The sequence below is a fragment of the Meles meles genome, chromosome 3 (genome assembly GCF_922984935.1).
Source record: "Meles meles chromosome 3, mMelMel3.1 paternal haplotype, whole genome shotgun sequence".
NCBI classification, from domain to species: Eukaryota; Metazoa; Chordata; class Mammalia; order Carnivora; family Mustelidae; genus Meles; species Meles meles.
The window spans coordinates 104649137-104665081 of record NC_060068.1 but is presented as its reverse complement, the minus strand read 5'-3'; the positions used below and the strand labels follow the sequence as shown (position 1 = coordinate 104665081).

The 15945-nt window shown below is 45.5% G+C and overlaps 1 protein-coding gene across 12 annotated transcripts in view; it reads left to right on the top strand.

Annotated features, from left to right (window-relative positions):
• LOC123938945 (protocadherin gamma-C5) overlaps nt 1–15945 on the top strand; it is a 172539-nt gene that overhangs the window by 78922 nt on the left and 77672 nt on the right. The window contains exon 1 of one of the 12 annotated variants that reach the window (XR_006817791.1): nt 6263–8797. The exons of 9 other annotated variants lie outside the window; for them this stretch is intronic. Coding sequence is in view for 2 of the 3 variants with exons in the window: in XM_046000745.1 (XP_045856701.1) it covers nt 6374–8797 (2424 nt within the window). In the remaining variant the exon portion in view is untranslated. Of the gene's footprint in view, nt 1–6262; nt 8798–11301; nt 13847–15945 lie in introns of those variants that run through there. 2 more of the 12 variants (XM_046000745.1, XM_046000751.1) reach the window with 2 other exon arrangements.

The following is a 15945-nucleotide window of genomic DNA, read 5'->3' as shown; positions in this document are numbered from 1 at the left end:
CCCTCTAGGAGACTTTAAAAATGAGCTTTGAAGTCGATTCAAAATTCTATTCTAAATGAGCTGGCTATAGGGTTAACAGGTCTGGAAAGCCATTATGACATACAGACATTATAATTATTTCAAATTTTCTATTTCTAAGCTACTAAGAAAAAATTAAATCATCCTTCAGGGTCATATTTTTAACTGTGCAACAGGGAAACTGTTACTTGAAGTTTCAGTCCTTGGGAGTATCCATTGGTACTTAGTATTCAAAAATATTAAATATGCATTATTTGGGAAAAATAGCATAGATATTGATGAAGGCTAGTATATCATGATAGCTTAGTACTGTTCTCTACCATTAATAATATCACTTGCAGGCTCACTGCATGGATAACTGGGCAGAGTGGAGAAAATGTTGAATTCTGCTTTTCTCAAAGATAGGACTTCTATATTGGTAACATTTTATTATAACAAAGTAGGCTAAAATCTTTGTTTATCTTAATGTTTCATCTTAAAAGAAGAGTTAAAATATCTTGGATATGCTTCAAAATAATGAGGGAATATAATATATATTGAGTGAAGATGGCCTTGTGTTGATCATTATTGCCATTGGGTGATGATTATATGATGATTCAATAATAATACTCTCTGCTTTTGTATAAGTTTGAAACTTTTCTGTAATAAATTTCTTTAAAACACTAAGTACAGGGGCGCCTGGGTGGCTCAGTGGGTTAAAGCCTCTGCTTTCTGCTCAGGTCATGATCTCAGGGTGCTGGGATCAAGCCCCACATTGGGCTCTCTGCTCAACAGAAGCCTGCTTCCTCCTCTCTCTCTCTCTCTCTGCCTGCCTCTCTACCCACTTGTAATCTCTGTCAAATAAATAAAATCTTTAAAAAAAAAAACCAAAACACTAAGTACGTACAACTGTAATACTTTAGAAAAACTAAAATTTTGGGCTCTTATATAAGTGTATTTTCAAATTGGGGCACCTGGGTGGCTCAGTGGGTTAAGCCTCTGCCTTTGGCTCAGCTCATGATCTCAGGATCCTGGGATCGAGTCCCACATCGGGCTCTCTGCTCAGCAGGGAGCCTGCTTCCTCTTCTCTCTCTGCCTACTTGTGATCTCTCTCTGTCAAATAAATAAATCTTAAAAAAACTAAAAAATCAAAGAGCATTGTACACATATTCTATGTATATAGAGAAAAATATATCATAAATATATATATATATATTTCTCTATATATTTCCCTTATACATATTTCTCTCTATATATTTCTCTCTGTATACAATTGGCCACAGGTCCTCTCTGTTGCCTAGGACGAGGGGGTGCATGCAGAAGTAAACTAACTACTACTTCAGGAGCACTTCTCAGAGTACAGAGAATTTATGGAAATATGTACATAAGTTTCAAAGAGCAATATTTATATTCTAGAGATACTCTAGAGAAAAAGTGGATTGAAGAAGAAAATGTCAGGCTGCGGTACCACACGGAGCCTCTGGGCGCCGCTGTCGGCCAGTACAGGGCAAGCGCAGTCGCCCGGGATTCCTCAGCCTCCAGACTAGGCTTTCCTGCGCAGTCACCAACACAAACGGAAGGAAACCCTGTTCACACACTGAGGCTCCTGGCCGCGCAGACTTTGCCAAGAGACACGGATTCCCAGCTCCTCCTGTCATGGTCGGAATGTTCTTCCAGTGACCGCGTAGACTGCAGTTTCTTCAGCCTTCCGGAAAGACTAGGACCCTGCGAGAACTAGAGCGAGGGATGGGAGGGAGCTGTTTTCAGAGGCGCCCAGCCAGAAGGCTGCAGGTACTGTTTCCCTTCCTGCTACCTTTGCTCTACCCCGCGCTCTGCGAGCCGATCCGCTACTCCATTCCCGAGGAACTGGCCAAGGGCTCGGTGGTGGGGAACCTCGCCAAGGATCTCGGGCTTAGCGTCCTGGACGTGTCGGCTCGGAAGCTGCGAGTTAGCACGGAGAAGCTGCTTTTCCGTGTAGACGCAGAGAGCGGGGACTTACTCGTGAACGACCGAATAGACCGTGAGCAGATATGCAAAGAGAGAAGAAGATGTGAGTTGCAGGTAGAAGCCGTGGTGGAAAATCCTCTAAATATTTTTCATATCATTGTGGCTATTGAGGATATTAATGACCATGCCCCTCAGTTCCATAAGGATGAAATAAATTTAGAAATCAGTGAATCTGTATCCGAAGGTACACGAATATCCCTTGACCCTGCCACTGACCCTGATATAAATATGAACTCAGTTAAAGATTACCAGATAAATCTAAACCCTTATTTCTCAGTAATGATGAGAATTAATTCTGATGGTGGTAAATATCCAGAGTTATCTTTGGAGAAACTCCTAGACCGGGAAGAGCAACGTTCTCATCACTTGATATTAACTGCCTTGGATGGGGGAGACCCACCACGAAGTGCCACCGCTCAAATAGAAATATTTGTCAGGGATGCCAATGACAACTTCCCAGTGTTCAGCAAAGATGAATATAGAGTCAGTGTTAGTGAAAATCTGCCCGCCGGATCCTCCGTGCTGCAGGTGACAGCCACTGACAAAGATGAGGGGGTCAATGCAGAAGTAAACTACTACTTCAGGAGCACTGCTCAGAATACAAGGCACATGTTCTCACTAGATGAGAAAACAGGTATGATTAAGAATAACCAGTCACTGGATTTTGAGGATACAGAAAGATACACCATGGAAGTGGAAGCAAGGGATGGAGGTGGTCTCTCTACTCAATGCAAAGTCATCATAGAAATCCTAGATGAAAACGACAACAACCCTGAAATAACCATCACTTCTCTCTCTGATGAAATTTTGGAGGACACTCTTCCAGGAATGGTGGTGGCACTCTTCAAAACACGGGACAAAGATTCTGGAGAAAATGGAGAAGTTGTGTGTAACATAGGAAGGGATATTCCTTTCAAGATTTATTCCTCTTCTAAGAATTACTACAAGCTGGTGACAGATGGAGCCCTAGACCGAGAAGGGACTCCGGAATACAATGTCACCATAACAGCCACTGACAGGGGAAAGCCGCCTCTTAGCTCCAGTACTACCATCACTCTGCATATCACCGATGTCAACGATAACGCGCCGGTTTTCCACCAGGCCTCCTATGTGGTCCACGTGGCAGAGAACAATCCTCCAGGCGTCTCTATTGCCCAAGTCAGCGCCTCCGACCCCGACCTGGGGCCCAACGGTCGCGTCTCCTACTCCATCGTGGCTAGCGACCTGGAAACACGGGCGCTGGCGTCCTACGTGTCCGTGAGCGCGCAGAGCGGGGTGGTGTTCGCGCAGCGCGCCTTCGACCACGAGCAGCTGCGCGCCTTCGAGCTGACCCTGCAGGCGCGCGACCAGGGCTCGCCCGCGCTCAGCGCCAACGTGAGCCTGCGCGTGTTGGTGGGCGACCGCAACGACAACGCGCCGCGGGTGCTGTACCCGGCGCTGGGGCCCGACGGCTCGGCGCTGTTCGACACGGTGCCGCGCGCCGCGCAGCCCGGCTACCTGGTCACCAAGGTGGTGGCGGTGGACGCCGACTCGGGACACAATGCCTGGCTGTCGTACCACGTGCTGCAGGCCAGCGAGCCGGGACTCTTCAGCCTGGGGCTGCGCACGGGCGAGGTGCGCACGGCGCGTGCTTTGGGCGACCGGGACGCGGCCCGCCAGCGCCTGCTGGTCGCTGTGCGGGATGGGGGACAGCCGCCGCTCTCGGCCACGGCCACGCTGCTCCTGGTTTTCGCTGACAGCTTACAGGAGGCGCTGCCGGATGTCAGCGACCGCCCGGAGCCCTCTGACCCTCAGGCGGAGCTGCAGTTTTACCTGGTGGTGGCTTTGGCCTTGATCTCGGTGCTGTTCCTCCTCGCGGTGATTCTGGCGGTTGCTCTGCGCCTGCGAAGCTCCTCCAGCTCTGCCTCCTGGGGCTGTTTTCAGCCTGGTCTGTGTGTCAAGTCAGGGCCTGTGGTTCCTCCCAACTACAGTGAAGGGACTTTGCCTTATTCCTACAATTTGTGCGTTGCCCATGCTGGAAAGACAGAGTTTAATTTTCTAAAGTGCAATGAGCAGTTGAGTTCAGGACAAGACATACTGCTTTGCGGTGATTCATCTGGGGCCTTAATTCCACTTCAGGGCGGGCATGATTTGACTGCACATCCTGAGACTCTCACACCGGTGAGTTCCACTTTTGTGTCTTCTGAAATATTCTACTAGTTTCTCTTTCAGGCATACTACTGCATTTTTATATATAGAATCATATTTTAAAAATCCGTAACTTACAATCTTTTTGTCTTCTCAGTGTTTACTTTTTGCTGATTAGATTTTTCAAGATTTGCTTGGTTCATAAGTTGCTCTTTAATTCAGAAATAATGTCACTAAATTGGAGAAATCTAGTCAAGTTCAGATTAGCAAAACAGGCAGTGTTTTCTTGCAAATAAATTAATAGGTAATTATTCAAATCTGATAAGATTCAGGATGAATTTTCCATATCCTACTTAAATGTTTTGAGTTTAATAATATTAAGCTATGCATTAAGTATCAAAGCAAGTGCTTGTTTTCAATGAAACATTTATTGTAAATAATATCCTGGGTACATTTAGGTATCTTCATTTTTTAAAATAGTTTAAAAAACTAAATGAGTGGATTTCGTGAGCAGATCCACAAGTCTCTGAAATTCTATGGAAGTTATAGATATATGTATTTTCCTTGGATAATGAGTCAGAACTTGTTTTCCATTGCCAAGGTTTCTACAGTCCCCAGAACTTAATACTAACTACCTTAGAAGAAATTTTCTCTTCTACTTCTGTTTTTTCTGGTTGTTTTCTTATATTAATCTTTTCTTGGAGTTTAAATTGCACTCTTTCCTAATTTTTTTCTTCTCCATTACAAGATAACAAATTTCCAAGAAAGCAAATGAAACGTCATTGCCCTTTATACTCAGTCTCTATTTCTGATTGATATAAAACCTTCGAAGACAAAATATAAAATCTTTGAAGAGTAGTGACATAAACAGTTCTGAACTTGTTCTCTGAATAAAAGAGGTGAATCTGCAGGCACCTGGGTGGCTCAGTTGGTTAAGCATCTGCCTTCAGCTCAGGTCATGATCCCAGTATCCTGGGATTGAGCGGGGAGTCAGGTTCCCTTCTCAGCGGGGAGTCTGCTAGTCTCCCTCTCCCTCTGCTCCTCCCCCTGCTCATGCTCTGGCTTGCCTCTCAAATAAATAAATAAAATCTTTTTAAAAAAGAAGATATGAATCTCTCAACTCCTCACCATTGAGGAGATGGGTTGATAGGCACATACCATTGAAGATGTGTGAACCACTTTACTTTGGGCTTCCATACAAAATGCTGAAAGAAGAGATTGTTTATGTTGGCATCAATGCTCTGGTGAAAACAGGTCATTTGAGTAAATATTTATTTTTTTTAAAAACATACATCACAATTCCAACTTTGTCTTTGTAATTATAGCTTGAAATTCTTATATTCTTCTTTGCATTACAACACAGGCATGTTATTTTTTTTCTAGTTTGTGGTTACTAGCTCAATTCATTTAAGTAGGTCAAATTGATTTCTAATTATATATGCCTACAATAGATTTTTTTCAGAAAAATTCACGAAGGCTCAATAAAACTATTTTACAAAGAATATTTTAGAAGAATATTTTGAAAACCTTTTCCACAATATTATTGCTAAGCGAATTTAATTCGTTGATTAGTTAAAGCTAAAATAAAAATTATAAGTGAGTTATAAGGGATGTATCTCATATAGTCTCTAAATGAATGCCTATTAAACATAATGGGACCATTTCAATCAAAATTTCAAATAAGATTGTAAGACTTTTGTGAATTTAGTTAGAAGCTTATATGAAATAGAAGAGGTATTACTTAACCTTTTAAAGTGGGTACATTCCTGCTGAGAAAATAAGTGTTACAAGTGTATATTTGACCAGTTATTTTCATTTAATATTTTATAGTACTTTCATGCCATTTATCCTACTCAGTAAGAAACCTACAAATAGTAGTTGGCTTAAGGAATATCACTTGAGAAACCAAAGAAGTATGGTAAAATAAAATACCCAACAAAGAATACCGTTTGTTGCCCACTGCATACATAGCGGGTGCAGTAACTTCTGAGGACTCTGAGCGCCGCTGTTCGCCTACTGGGAGAGAAACGCAGCCCGCGCTCAATCCGGATTCTCAGGGCTCCGACCATACAAAGCTCCTCAGTTCCTACCAACCGGCTGCAGAGTTGCAGCAAAAACTCATTCCAGAATTTAAGGTACCTAGGCTACAGAGGTCCCTGAAGCCAGAGAAAGAAAAAGGAATCGGCCCAAACACACAACGTGTGCAGTGAGTACTTGGCGAGAATTCCTTGATTAGACAACAATGGCTGCTAAAAGGAACCGCTCCAACTGCACAGCGCTGGTTCTGCTCGGTCTTTTTCTCGGTCTATCATGGGAGGCTGAAGCCCGGCAGATCCGCTACTCCATTCCTGAGGAGCAGGAGAAAGGCTCCTTCGTGGGCAACATCTCCAAGGACCTGGGGCTGGAGCCCCGCGAACTGGCAGAGCGCGGAGTCCGCATCGTCTCCAGAGGTAGGTCGCAGCTTTTCGCTCTGAACCCGCGAAGCGGCAGTTTGGTCACTGCGGGCAGAATAGACCGGGAGGAGCTCTGCGCTCAGAGTGCGAGGTGTCTGGTGAATTTTAACATTCTTGTAGAAGATAGGGTGAAACTTTTTGGGGTAGAAATAGAAGTAACTGATATCAACGATAATGCCCCAAAATTCCAAGCAGAAAATGTAGACGTAAAAATTAATGAAAATGTCGCTCCAGGAATGCGATTTCCTCTCCTGGAGGCGGTTGATCCGGATGTGGGTGTGAACTCCCTCCAACGCTACCAGCTTAGCTCCAATAAGCACTTCTCCTTAGCGGTTCAGAGTCATGGCAATGGAGTCAAATACCCGGAGCTGGTGCTGGAGCAGGCCCTGGATAGGGAGGAAGAGGAAGTGCACCACCTTGTCCTCACTGCCTGGGATGGGGGCGACCCCCTTCTATCTGGTACGGTTCTCATCAGTGTGACTGTCTTCGATGCAAATGACAACGCACCAGTCTTCACATTGCCAGAATACCGAGTGAGTGTTCTGGAGAACTTGCCTGTGGGCACACAGCTGCTGACAGTCACTGCCACAGACAAGGATGAAGGAGCCAATGGAGAAGTAACATATTCGTTCCGGAAATCACCTGACATGCAATTGTTGAAATTCCAACTAAACAAAAATACTGGGGAAATAAAATTATCAGAAAATCTAGATTATGAAGAAACAGATTTCTATGAATTAGAAATACAAGCAGAAGATGGAGGAGCATACCTTGCAATGGCAAAAGTATTGATTACAGTAGAAGATGTAAATGACAACAGTCCAGAGGTGACCATAACATCTCTGTTTAGTCCCCTGATGGAAGACTCACCTCTGGGAACTGTTATAGCCCTTTTAAACGTTCATGATCCAGACTCTGGGCAGAATGGACAGGTCACCTGTTCCATATCAGAGAATCTACCATTTAAGTTAGAAAAATCCATCGATGGTTATTATAGACTGGTGACACACAGAACCCTTGACAGGGAACAGGTATCCTCTTACAATATTACAGTGACGGCCACAGATGGAGGAAATCCACCCCTGTTAACGGAAACTCACTTCACCCTGCAAGTGGCAGATATTAATGATAACCCACCCACCTTTTCCCACATCTCCTACTTCACCTATATCCTGGAGAACAATCCTAGAGGTGCCTCCATCTTCTCTGTGACTGCACTAGACCCAGACAGTAAAGAGAATGCTCAGGTTATTTACTCTTTAGCTGAAGACACTTTCCAGGAAGCACCTCTATCCTCCTACATCTCCATAAACTCTGACACAGGAGTCCTGTATGCACTTCAATCCTTTGACTATGAACAGTTTCGTGATTTACAGATTCAGGTGATTGCCACTGACAGTGGGGACCCACCACTCAGCAGCAATGTGTCACTGAGTATATTCGTGCTGGATCAGAATGACAATGCACCGGAGATCCTGTATCCCACCCTCCCCACTGATGGCTCAACAGGCGTGGAACTGGCACCTCGTTCTGCGGAGCCTGGCTACCTGGTCACCAAGGTGGTGGCGGTGGACAGAGACTCTGGCCAGAACGCCTGGCTGTCCTACCGCCTGCTCAAGGCCAGCGAGCCAGGGCTCTTCGCGGTGGGGCTGCACACAGGCGAGGTGCGCACAGCGCGGGCCCTGCTGGACAGAGACGCGCTCAAGCAGAGTCTAGTGGTGACCATCCAGGACCATGGCCAGCCCCCGCTCTCCGCCACCGTCACACTCACTGTAGCCATTGCTGATAGCATTCCAGATGTATTGGCCGACCTGGGCAGCCTGGAAGTCCCCCTTGACTCCCAAGCTTCAAGCCTCACGCTGTACTTGGTGGTGGCGGTGGCGGCAGTCTCCTGCGTCTTCCTCGCCTTTGTCATCGTGCTGCTGGCGCTCAGGCTGAGGCGCTGGCACGCGTCGCGTCTGCTCCAGGCTTCGGGAGGCGGGCTGGTGGGCGTGCCGGCCTCGCACTTCGTGGGCGTGGACGGGGTGCGGGCTTTCCTGCAGACCTACTCGCACGAGGTCTCCCTGACCGCGGACTCGCGCAAGAGTCACGTGATCTTCCCCCAGCCCAACTACGCGGACACGCTCATCAGCCAGGAGAGCTGTGAGAAAAAGGATCCTTTGTCTTTGTTAGATGATTCGAAGTTTCCTGTAGAAGATACCCCTTTGGTTCCAGTGAGTTCTAGTTTTACTCTCCTTCTTTCAAGAATTATAATTGGCATTACTTTTAGGTTTACAGCATAATGATAGAAATTTCCAGTCTTTAATTTTTCACTTTTCTCCGGTTTAATGATATTTGTCTCTTGCTAAAATAACGAGGAGTAGAACTTAGTGGTTATTGAGGTTGGTATGTTTTTACTTTCTGGTCAGTATTCACCTAATCCCAATGAAGGCCTGTGGTCATAGGCTATTATGATTTGCCTTGGAGAACCTTCTATTTTCCATATTTGTTGAATACAATATGACAGTTCCTGAGAGTACTTCTATGCAGAAGTGTCTGTCAACTTATGTTCACTTCTCTTGGCCACATGATGAAACCCTGGCCCCTTAGGCAACTCTAGTTCTTGTTGTTTTTTTTTTTTATTTTAAAGATTTTATTTATTTATTCGACAGACTGAGATCACAAGTAGGCAGAGATGCAGGCAGAGAAAGAGAGAGGGGGAAGCAGTTTCCCTGCTGAGCAGAGAGCCCAATGCGAGCTGGATCCCAGGACCCTGGAATCATGACCCGAGCCGAAGGCAGAGGCTTTAACCCACTGAGCCACCCAGGTGCCCCTCTAGTTCTTGTTTTGAAGGTGGGTCTGGTAATAGGTGCATATCAGAAACAAATGCATTAGCTTCACTGGAAACAATGCCAAAACAAGGCCCCTCAATGTTGTTCTTCTCAAGGAGAAGAGCAACACCACTTCTCAGTACTTTGGTGGTTATATTTTTCAAACTATACCATGTAGCGACAGTAACAGTTGAATATGCTTCCTAGAGAAATTTGAATTTTTCATTAATATTTTCTTAATTGATAACAATGTGTGCTTAAATTTCTCCAAGTGTAATCATAACTGGTAACAATGAAGCATCCTTTTTGCTTGTGATTCTAATTTCATACTGTTATGTGGAAGACATAGCATTTTAATTTGACTTTCCTTGCTGGATAGGCATTCTATAGAACCTACAGAAGGTTAAATGAAGCAAATTTTGGATTCTGCTGTCAGCATTTTTTTGTTGTTGTTAAATTCCCCAATCTCTAAGACTGAAAAAAAATATAGACTGGGGAGACAGATTTGTACATGTTCCCAAGAACAGCAGCAAAAGATGTGTGCCAACAGTATTTCAGTGGCTCTTTAATGTAGAAGAAAGGAGACCCACATAAATATCTGAAAACTCTGAAATTGAGAGTCATAATAAACTTAAAGTCAAGAAAGAAATATCGCTTCTGTGGGAGATCTGAAATAAGCAGAGAAATACACGAAATTATTCTAGAAGTCCAATGTGCCATCCATTGTACAACAGAGTCATCTGTCACAGAATTATTCTAAACAAGTGATCAGTAGAATTACTGATGAGCCATTTACTTTAGTGAAGATGGTGATGTATTTGGTTTGGTACTAACATTCTTCTAAACTAATATGCTAGAGGAAAGTCAAAGAATGCCCTAATGTGTCTCAAAATACTTATAAGACCATGAGTTTTCTCATGTCATCCAACAGTTGTTGAACAGTAGGTCTGTGGAAGGAGAGCACATCCTTTTGGGTCATAGTTATTAGCATAAATCATGGAAAGAGACATTTTAAATTTCTGACTTTGGGAGTCAAAATTATTATGCATCTATCTGAAATAATTGTTCTGAAAAGTACAGATTTTTAGAACAAAGTCTTTTGACATGGTAGCTATTATAACCAAGTGTTTTAAAATATTACTATTTAAAAGTGGCACAGAACACTCCTGATGATTGTAATGAGTAAGGGAATGACTGCCTTCTAGTTCCTAAATATGGGGAATGGGTTAATACTTTCTAGCTAAATATCAGCTAGGATTGAAGACGAAAAAGGTTTTTTGCTTATCTTCAGTACTTGCCTTTGTGGATAATTACTTTTAAAAGGAACAACAGTGATTACCTCTGGATGGAAGAACTGGAGAGCAATGAGCCATGAGATAGAAGACCTACTTTCCACTCTATATTCTTCTGTGCTTTTTGTTTTTGAATTTTGAAGTCCTTTTACCTATTCAAAGCTTATGTAAATTTTTAACATATAAAACATATGGTAGTTTTGACCATGTGAAACATGTTTCATGATGAAAATGAAATCAATGAGAAATAAGATTCAATATTTTTAGCTATCACCTTACATTTTAAAAAGATTTCCTGGGGCGCCTGGCTGGCTCAGTTGGTAGACCATGCAACTTTTGACCTTGAGGTTGTGGGTTCAGGTGAACCCACGTCGGGTGAAGAGATTACTTAAAGTAAAATATTTTTAAAAATTAAAAAATGAAAAAAAGATTTCGGAAATACCAAAAAACTAGATTGCGGTTCCACACAAAGCCTCTGGGCGCCGCTGTCGGCCAGTACAGGGCAAGCGCAGTCTCCCGGGATTCCTCAGATTGTAGCCTGGGTTTTCCTGTGCAGGCAACAACATAAAGAAAAAGAACCCGCTTCCACACCGGGTTAAGTGCTGCGCAGACTCTTTCCAGTACGCAAAGATTCCCAAACTGGAGGCCCTGTATGTTCTAGGGCTGAAAGCTACCGGTGCGATAGCGTGCACTCTCTCCAGCTGGAGAGACTGGGACCCCGCGAGAACTAGAGCGAGCGATGGGAGGGAGCTGTTTTCAGAGGCGCCCAGCCAGAAGGCTGCAGGTACTGTTTCCCTTCCTGCTACCTTTGCTCTACCCTGCGCTCTGCGAGCCGATCCGCTACTCCATTCCCGAGGAACTGGCCAAGGGCTCGGTGGTGGGGAACCTCGCCAAGGATCTCGGGCTTAGCGTCTTGGACGTGTCGGCTCGGAAGCTGCGAGTTAGCACTGAGAAGCTGCTTTTCCGTGTAGACGCAGAGAGCGGGGACTTACTCGTGAACGACCGAATAGACCGTGAGCAGATATGCAAAGAGAGAAGAAGATGTGAGTTGCAGGTAGAAGCCGTGGTGGAAAATCCTTTAAATATTTTTCATATCATTGTGGCTATTGAGGATATTAATGACCATGCCCCTCAGTTCCATAAGGATGAAATAAATTTAGAAATCAGTGAATCTGTTCCCCTGGGGACCGGAGCAATTCTTGAGTCTGCAGAAGATCCTGATATTAGTATGAATTCACTGAGCAAATACCAGTTAAGTCCTAATGAGTATTTCTCCTTGGTGGTGAAAGACAGTCCTGATGGTGGCAAATATCCAGAATTAGTACTGAAGAAGACCCTGGACAGAGAAACACAAAGCTCTCATCATCTGGTGCTGACAGCCTTCGACAGCGGGGATCCACCACGATTCAGCACAGCTCAAATCCAAATCCTGGTGGTGGATGCCAATGATAACCCCCCAGTGTTCAGCCAAGATGTATACAGGGTCGATCTTCCTGAAGGTGTATCCCCAGGCACTTTGGTGGTGAAGGTGAGCGCCACTGACCAAGATGAAGGCTTCAATGCTGAGATCACCTACTCATTCCTTGGTGTAGCTAATAAAGCCCAGCACGTGTTCTCTCTGGATTCTGCTACAGGAAACATTATAACTCATCAACCCTTGGATTTTGAAGAAGTAGAAAGATATACCATGGATGTAGAAGCCAAGGACCGAGGATCTCTCTCTACGCGGTGTAAAGTAATTGTAGAAGTTCTGGACGAAAATGACAACAACCCTGAAATAATCATTACTTCTTTCTCTGATCAGATTTTGGAGGATTCCCTTCCAGGAATGGTTGTGGCTCTCTTCAAAACACAGGACCAGGATTCTGGGGAAAATGGAGAAGTTACATGTAGTTTAAGTAGAGATACTCCATTTAAGATTCATCCTTCATCTAATAATTACTACAAGCTGGTGACAGATGGAGCCCTAGACCGTGAGCAGACTCCGGAATACAATGTCACCATAACAGCCACTGACAGGGGAAAGCCGCCTCTTACCTCCAGTACTACCATCACTCTGTACATCACCGATGTCAACGACAACGCGCCGGTTTTCCACCAGGCCTCCTACGTGGTCCGCGTGGCAGAGAACAATCCTCCAGGCGCCTCGATTGCCCAAGTTAGCGCCTCCGACCCCGACCTGGGGCCCAACGGTCGCGTCTCCTACTCCATCGTGGCCAGCGACCTGGAAACACGGGCGCTGGCGTCCTACGTGTCCGTGAGCGCGCAGAGCGGGGTGGTGTTCGCGCAGCGCGCCTTCGACCACGAGCAGCTGCGCGCCTTCGAGCTGACCCTGCAGGCGCGCGACCAGGGCTCGCCCGCGCTCAGCGCCAACGTGAGCCTGCGCGTGTTGGTGGGCGACCGCAACGACAACGCGCCGCGGGTGCTGTACCCGGCGCTGGGGCCCGACGGCTCGGCGCTGTTCGACACGGTGCCGCGCGCCGCGCAGCCCGGCTACCTGGTCACCAAGGTGGTGGCGGTGGACGCCGACTCGGGACACAATGCCTGGCTGTCGTACCACGTGCTGCAGGCCAGCGAGCCGGGACTCTTCAGCCTGGGGCTGCGCACGGGCGAGGTGCGCACGGCGCGTGCTTTGGGCGACCGGGACGCGGCCCGCCAGCGCCTGCTGGTCGCTGTGCGGGATGGGGGACAGCCGCCGCTCTCGGCCACGGCCACGCTGCTCCTGGTTTTCGCCGACAGCTTACAGGAGGTGCTGCCGGATGTCAGCGACCGCCGGGAGCCCTCTGACCCTCAGGCGGAGCTGCAGTTTTACCTGGTGGTGGCTTTGGCCTTGATCTCGGTGCTCTTCCTTCTCGCCTTGACTCTGGCCATTGCCCTTCGCCTTCGAAGCTCCTCCAGCCCCGCCGCAAGGGGTTGCTTTGGGTCTGCTCTCTGCTCCAACTCTGGCCCCGAGATTACCCCCAACTACAGTGAGGGAACATTGCCCTATGCCTATAATTTATGTGTGCCAGGGGATCAGACTAATCCAGAATTTAATTTTCTCACATCTGCTGATCATTTTCCAGCCACACAAGATACTCTTAATAAAGATAGCCCTGCAGGGCTGTTGGCTAGCATTTTAATTCCTAACATTGAAGCAGATAAGAAGACTTTTGAACAGGTAAGTACTTAAAATAATGCTTTTTATATTATAATATGCCAAAATATTCCAATGTAGTATTGGTATTTTAAAAATATTTTATTAATTTATTTATTAGAGAGAGAGACCAATAATGAGAGAGTGAGAGCACATGAGCGGGGGGGGGGGGGGCAGAGGGAGAAGCAGACTTCCTGCTGATCAGGGAAGCACAGATGTGGGGGCTCCATCCCAGGACCCCCAGCTCCAGACCAGAGCGGAAGGCAGACACTTAACCGCATTAGTGCAGTAGGGGACTGAGCCACCCAGGCGCCCCTATAGCATTGTTGTTTAAAGATTTCTAGATTCAGGGGCACCTGGGTGGCTCAGTTGATGGAGCATGTGACTCTTGATCTCAGGGTTATGAGTCAAATCCCACTTGGACATAGAGCTTACTTTAAATATATAAAAATAATGATTCTAGAGTCAATCTTTTGATAAAGTTCCTTAAAGTAAACCTAGATCAAACCTAATGATATAACTGTTTAGACTGAAGTTTACAATGCTGCAGTCCTTCTGCTATGCAATTTAAAGTAAAATATATATAGAAATCTCTGGCAAATTGTTCATGAAATAGAATAATTCTTTTTTTTAAAGATTTTATTTATTTGACAGAGAGAGATCACAAGTAGGCAGAGAGAGAGGGGGAAGCAGGTTCCCTGCTGAGCAGAGAGCCTGATGTGGGCTTCTATCCCAGGACCCTGGGCTCATGACCTGAGCTGAAGGCAGAGGTTTAACCCACTGAGCTACCCAGGAGCCCCAAGATAGAATGTTTCTTAACCTAAGAATATGGAACATAATTATATTTCTATGTCATGGTATTTTAAATAACAATCCCATCCAAAATTTCTCAAATGTTTCATCTTTATATTATTCAATAAAGAAATATTGGTGGGAATTATTGTCATGAGCTCTCATATTTTTTTCGAACCATGCTAGTTCCACATCCACAAATGCTATTCCCTTCAATCAGTAAAAATCAATAGGAAGCAAATTTAACCTGCAAGTTTTCAGTTCCAGTAGTATTTGAAAATATTTTTAAAAATGAGACAAGCCCTTTTAATAATTCTTTTATTAAGTGATCTTGGTAAACCTTTAATATCACATTATACAACTCTTTATTGTGTGCAATTTTCAGTGTTACAAATATGTGTAATTCTTGAAGTGTGTAATAACGTCTGGGAAAAACACATCAGTTGGGTTTCTTACTCGTTGCAATAATAAGATTCGGCTCTAGGCGCCGCTCTTCACCAACCGGGGAATGGGAAGCTGCAAGCGGCAGTCCCTCCCTCCCCAATCTCTACAACACAAAGCCGAGTAATACGGATACTCACAGATCCTGATGCTGGAAACTTAAGTAGTTCGCTCCCGAATATATTTTGGATGCAGTCATTCCGGAACTTCGTAGATACATAAGCTGATTCAGAACAAACCAGTTCAAGAAATCAGGGAATATAGGCTCAGCTTACTGCTATGGGGAATCCGCCACGGCGCCTGGACCGCAGCGGGCTGGTCCTCCTATACATTTTCCTGAGGACGCTACAGGAGTCTGGGGCAGGACATATCCAATACTCGGTGCCGGAAGAGACAGACAAAGGCTTCTTCGTGGGCAATATTTCAAAGGACCTGGGGCTGGAACCCTGGGAGCTGTCGGAGCGTGGAGTCCGCATCATCTCCAGAGATAGGATGCAGCTTTTCGCTCTGAATCCGAGAAGTGGCAGCTTGATCACTGCAGGTAGGTTAGACCGGGAGGAGCTCTGTGAGACACTGTCTTCCTGTTTTTTAAATATAGAGATACTTGTGGAAGATACCCTGAAGATTTACGGAGTGGAGGTGGAAATAATGGATGTTAATGATAATGCTCCCAGCTTCCAGGAGGCGGAAATAGAGATAAAAGTCAGTGAGCACGCAACTCCGGGATCCAGATTTCCCCTTCCTAGTGCTAGGGATCCAGATGTCGGAACGAACTCCCTCCAGCGCTATCAGCTCAATCCTAATAGTTACTTTTCATTACAAATGCGAGGCGGAACGGATGGGGTCAAGAATCCTGAACTGGTGCTGGAGGGGAGTCTGGACCGAGAGAA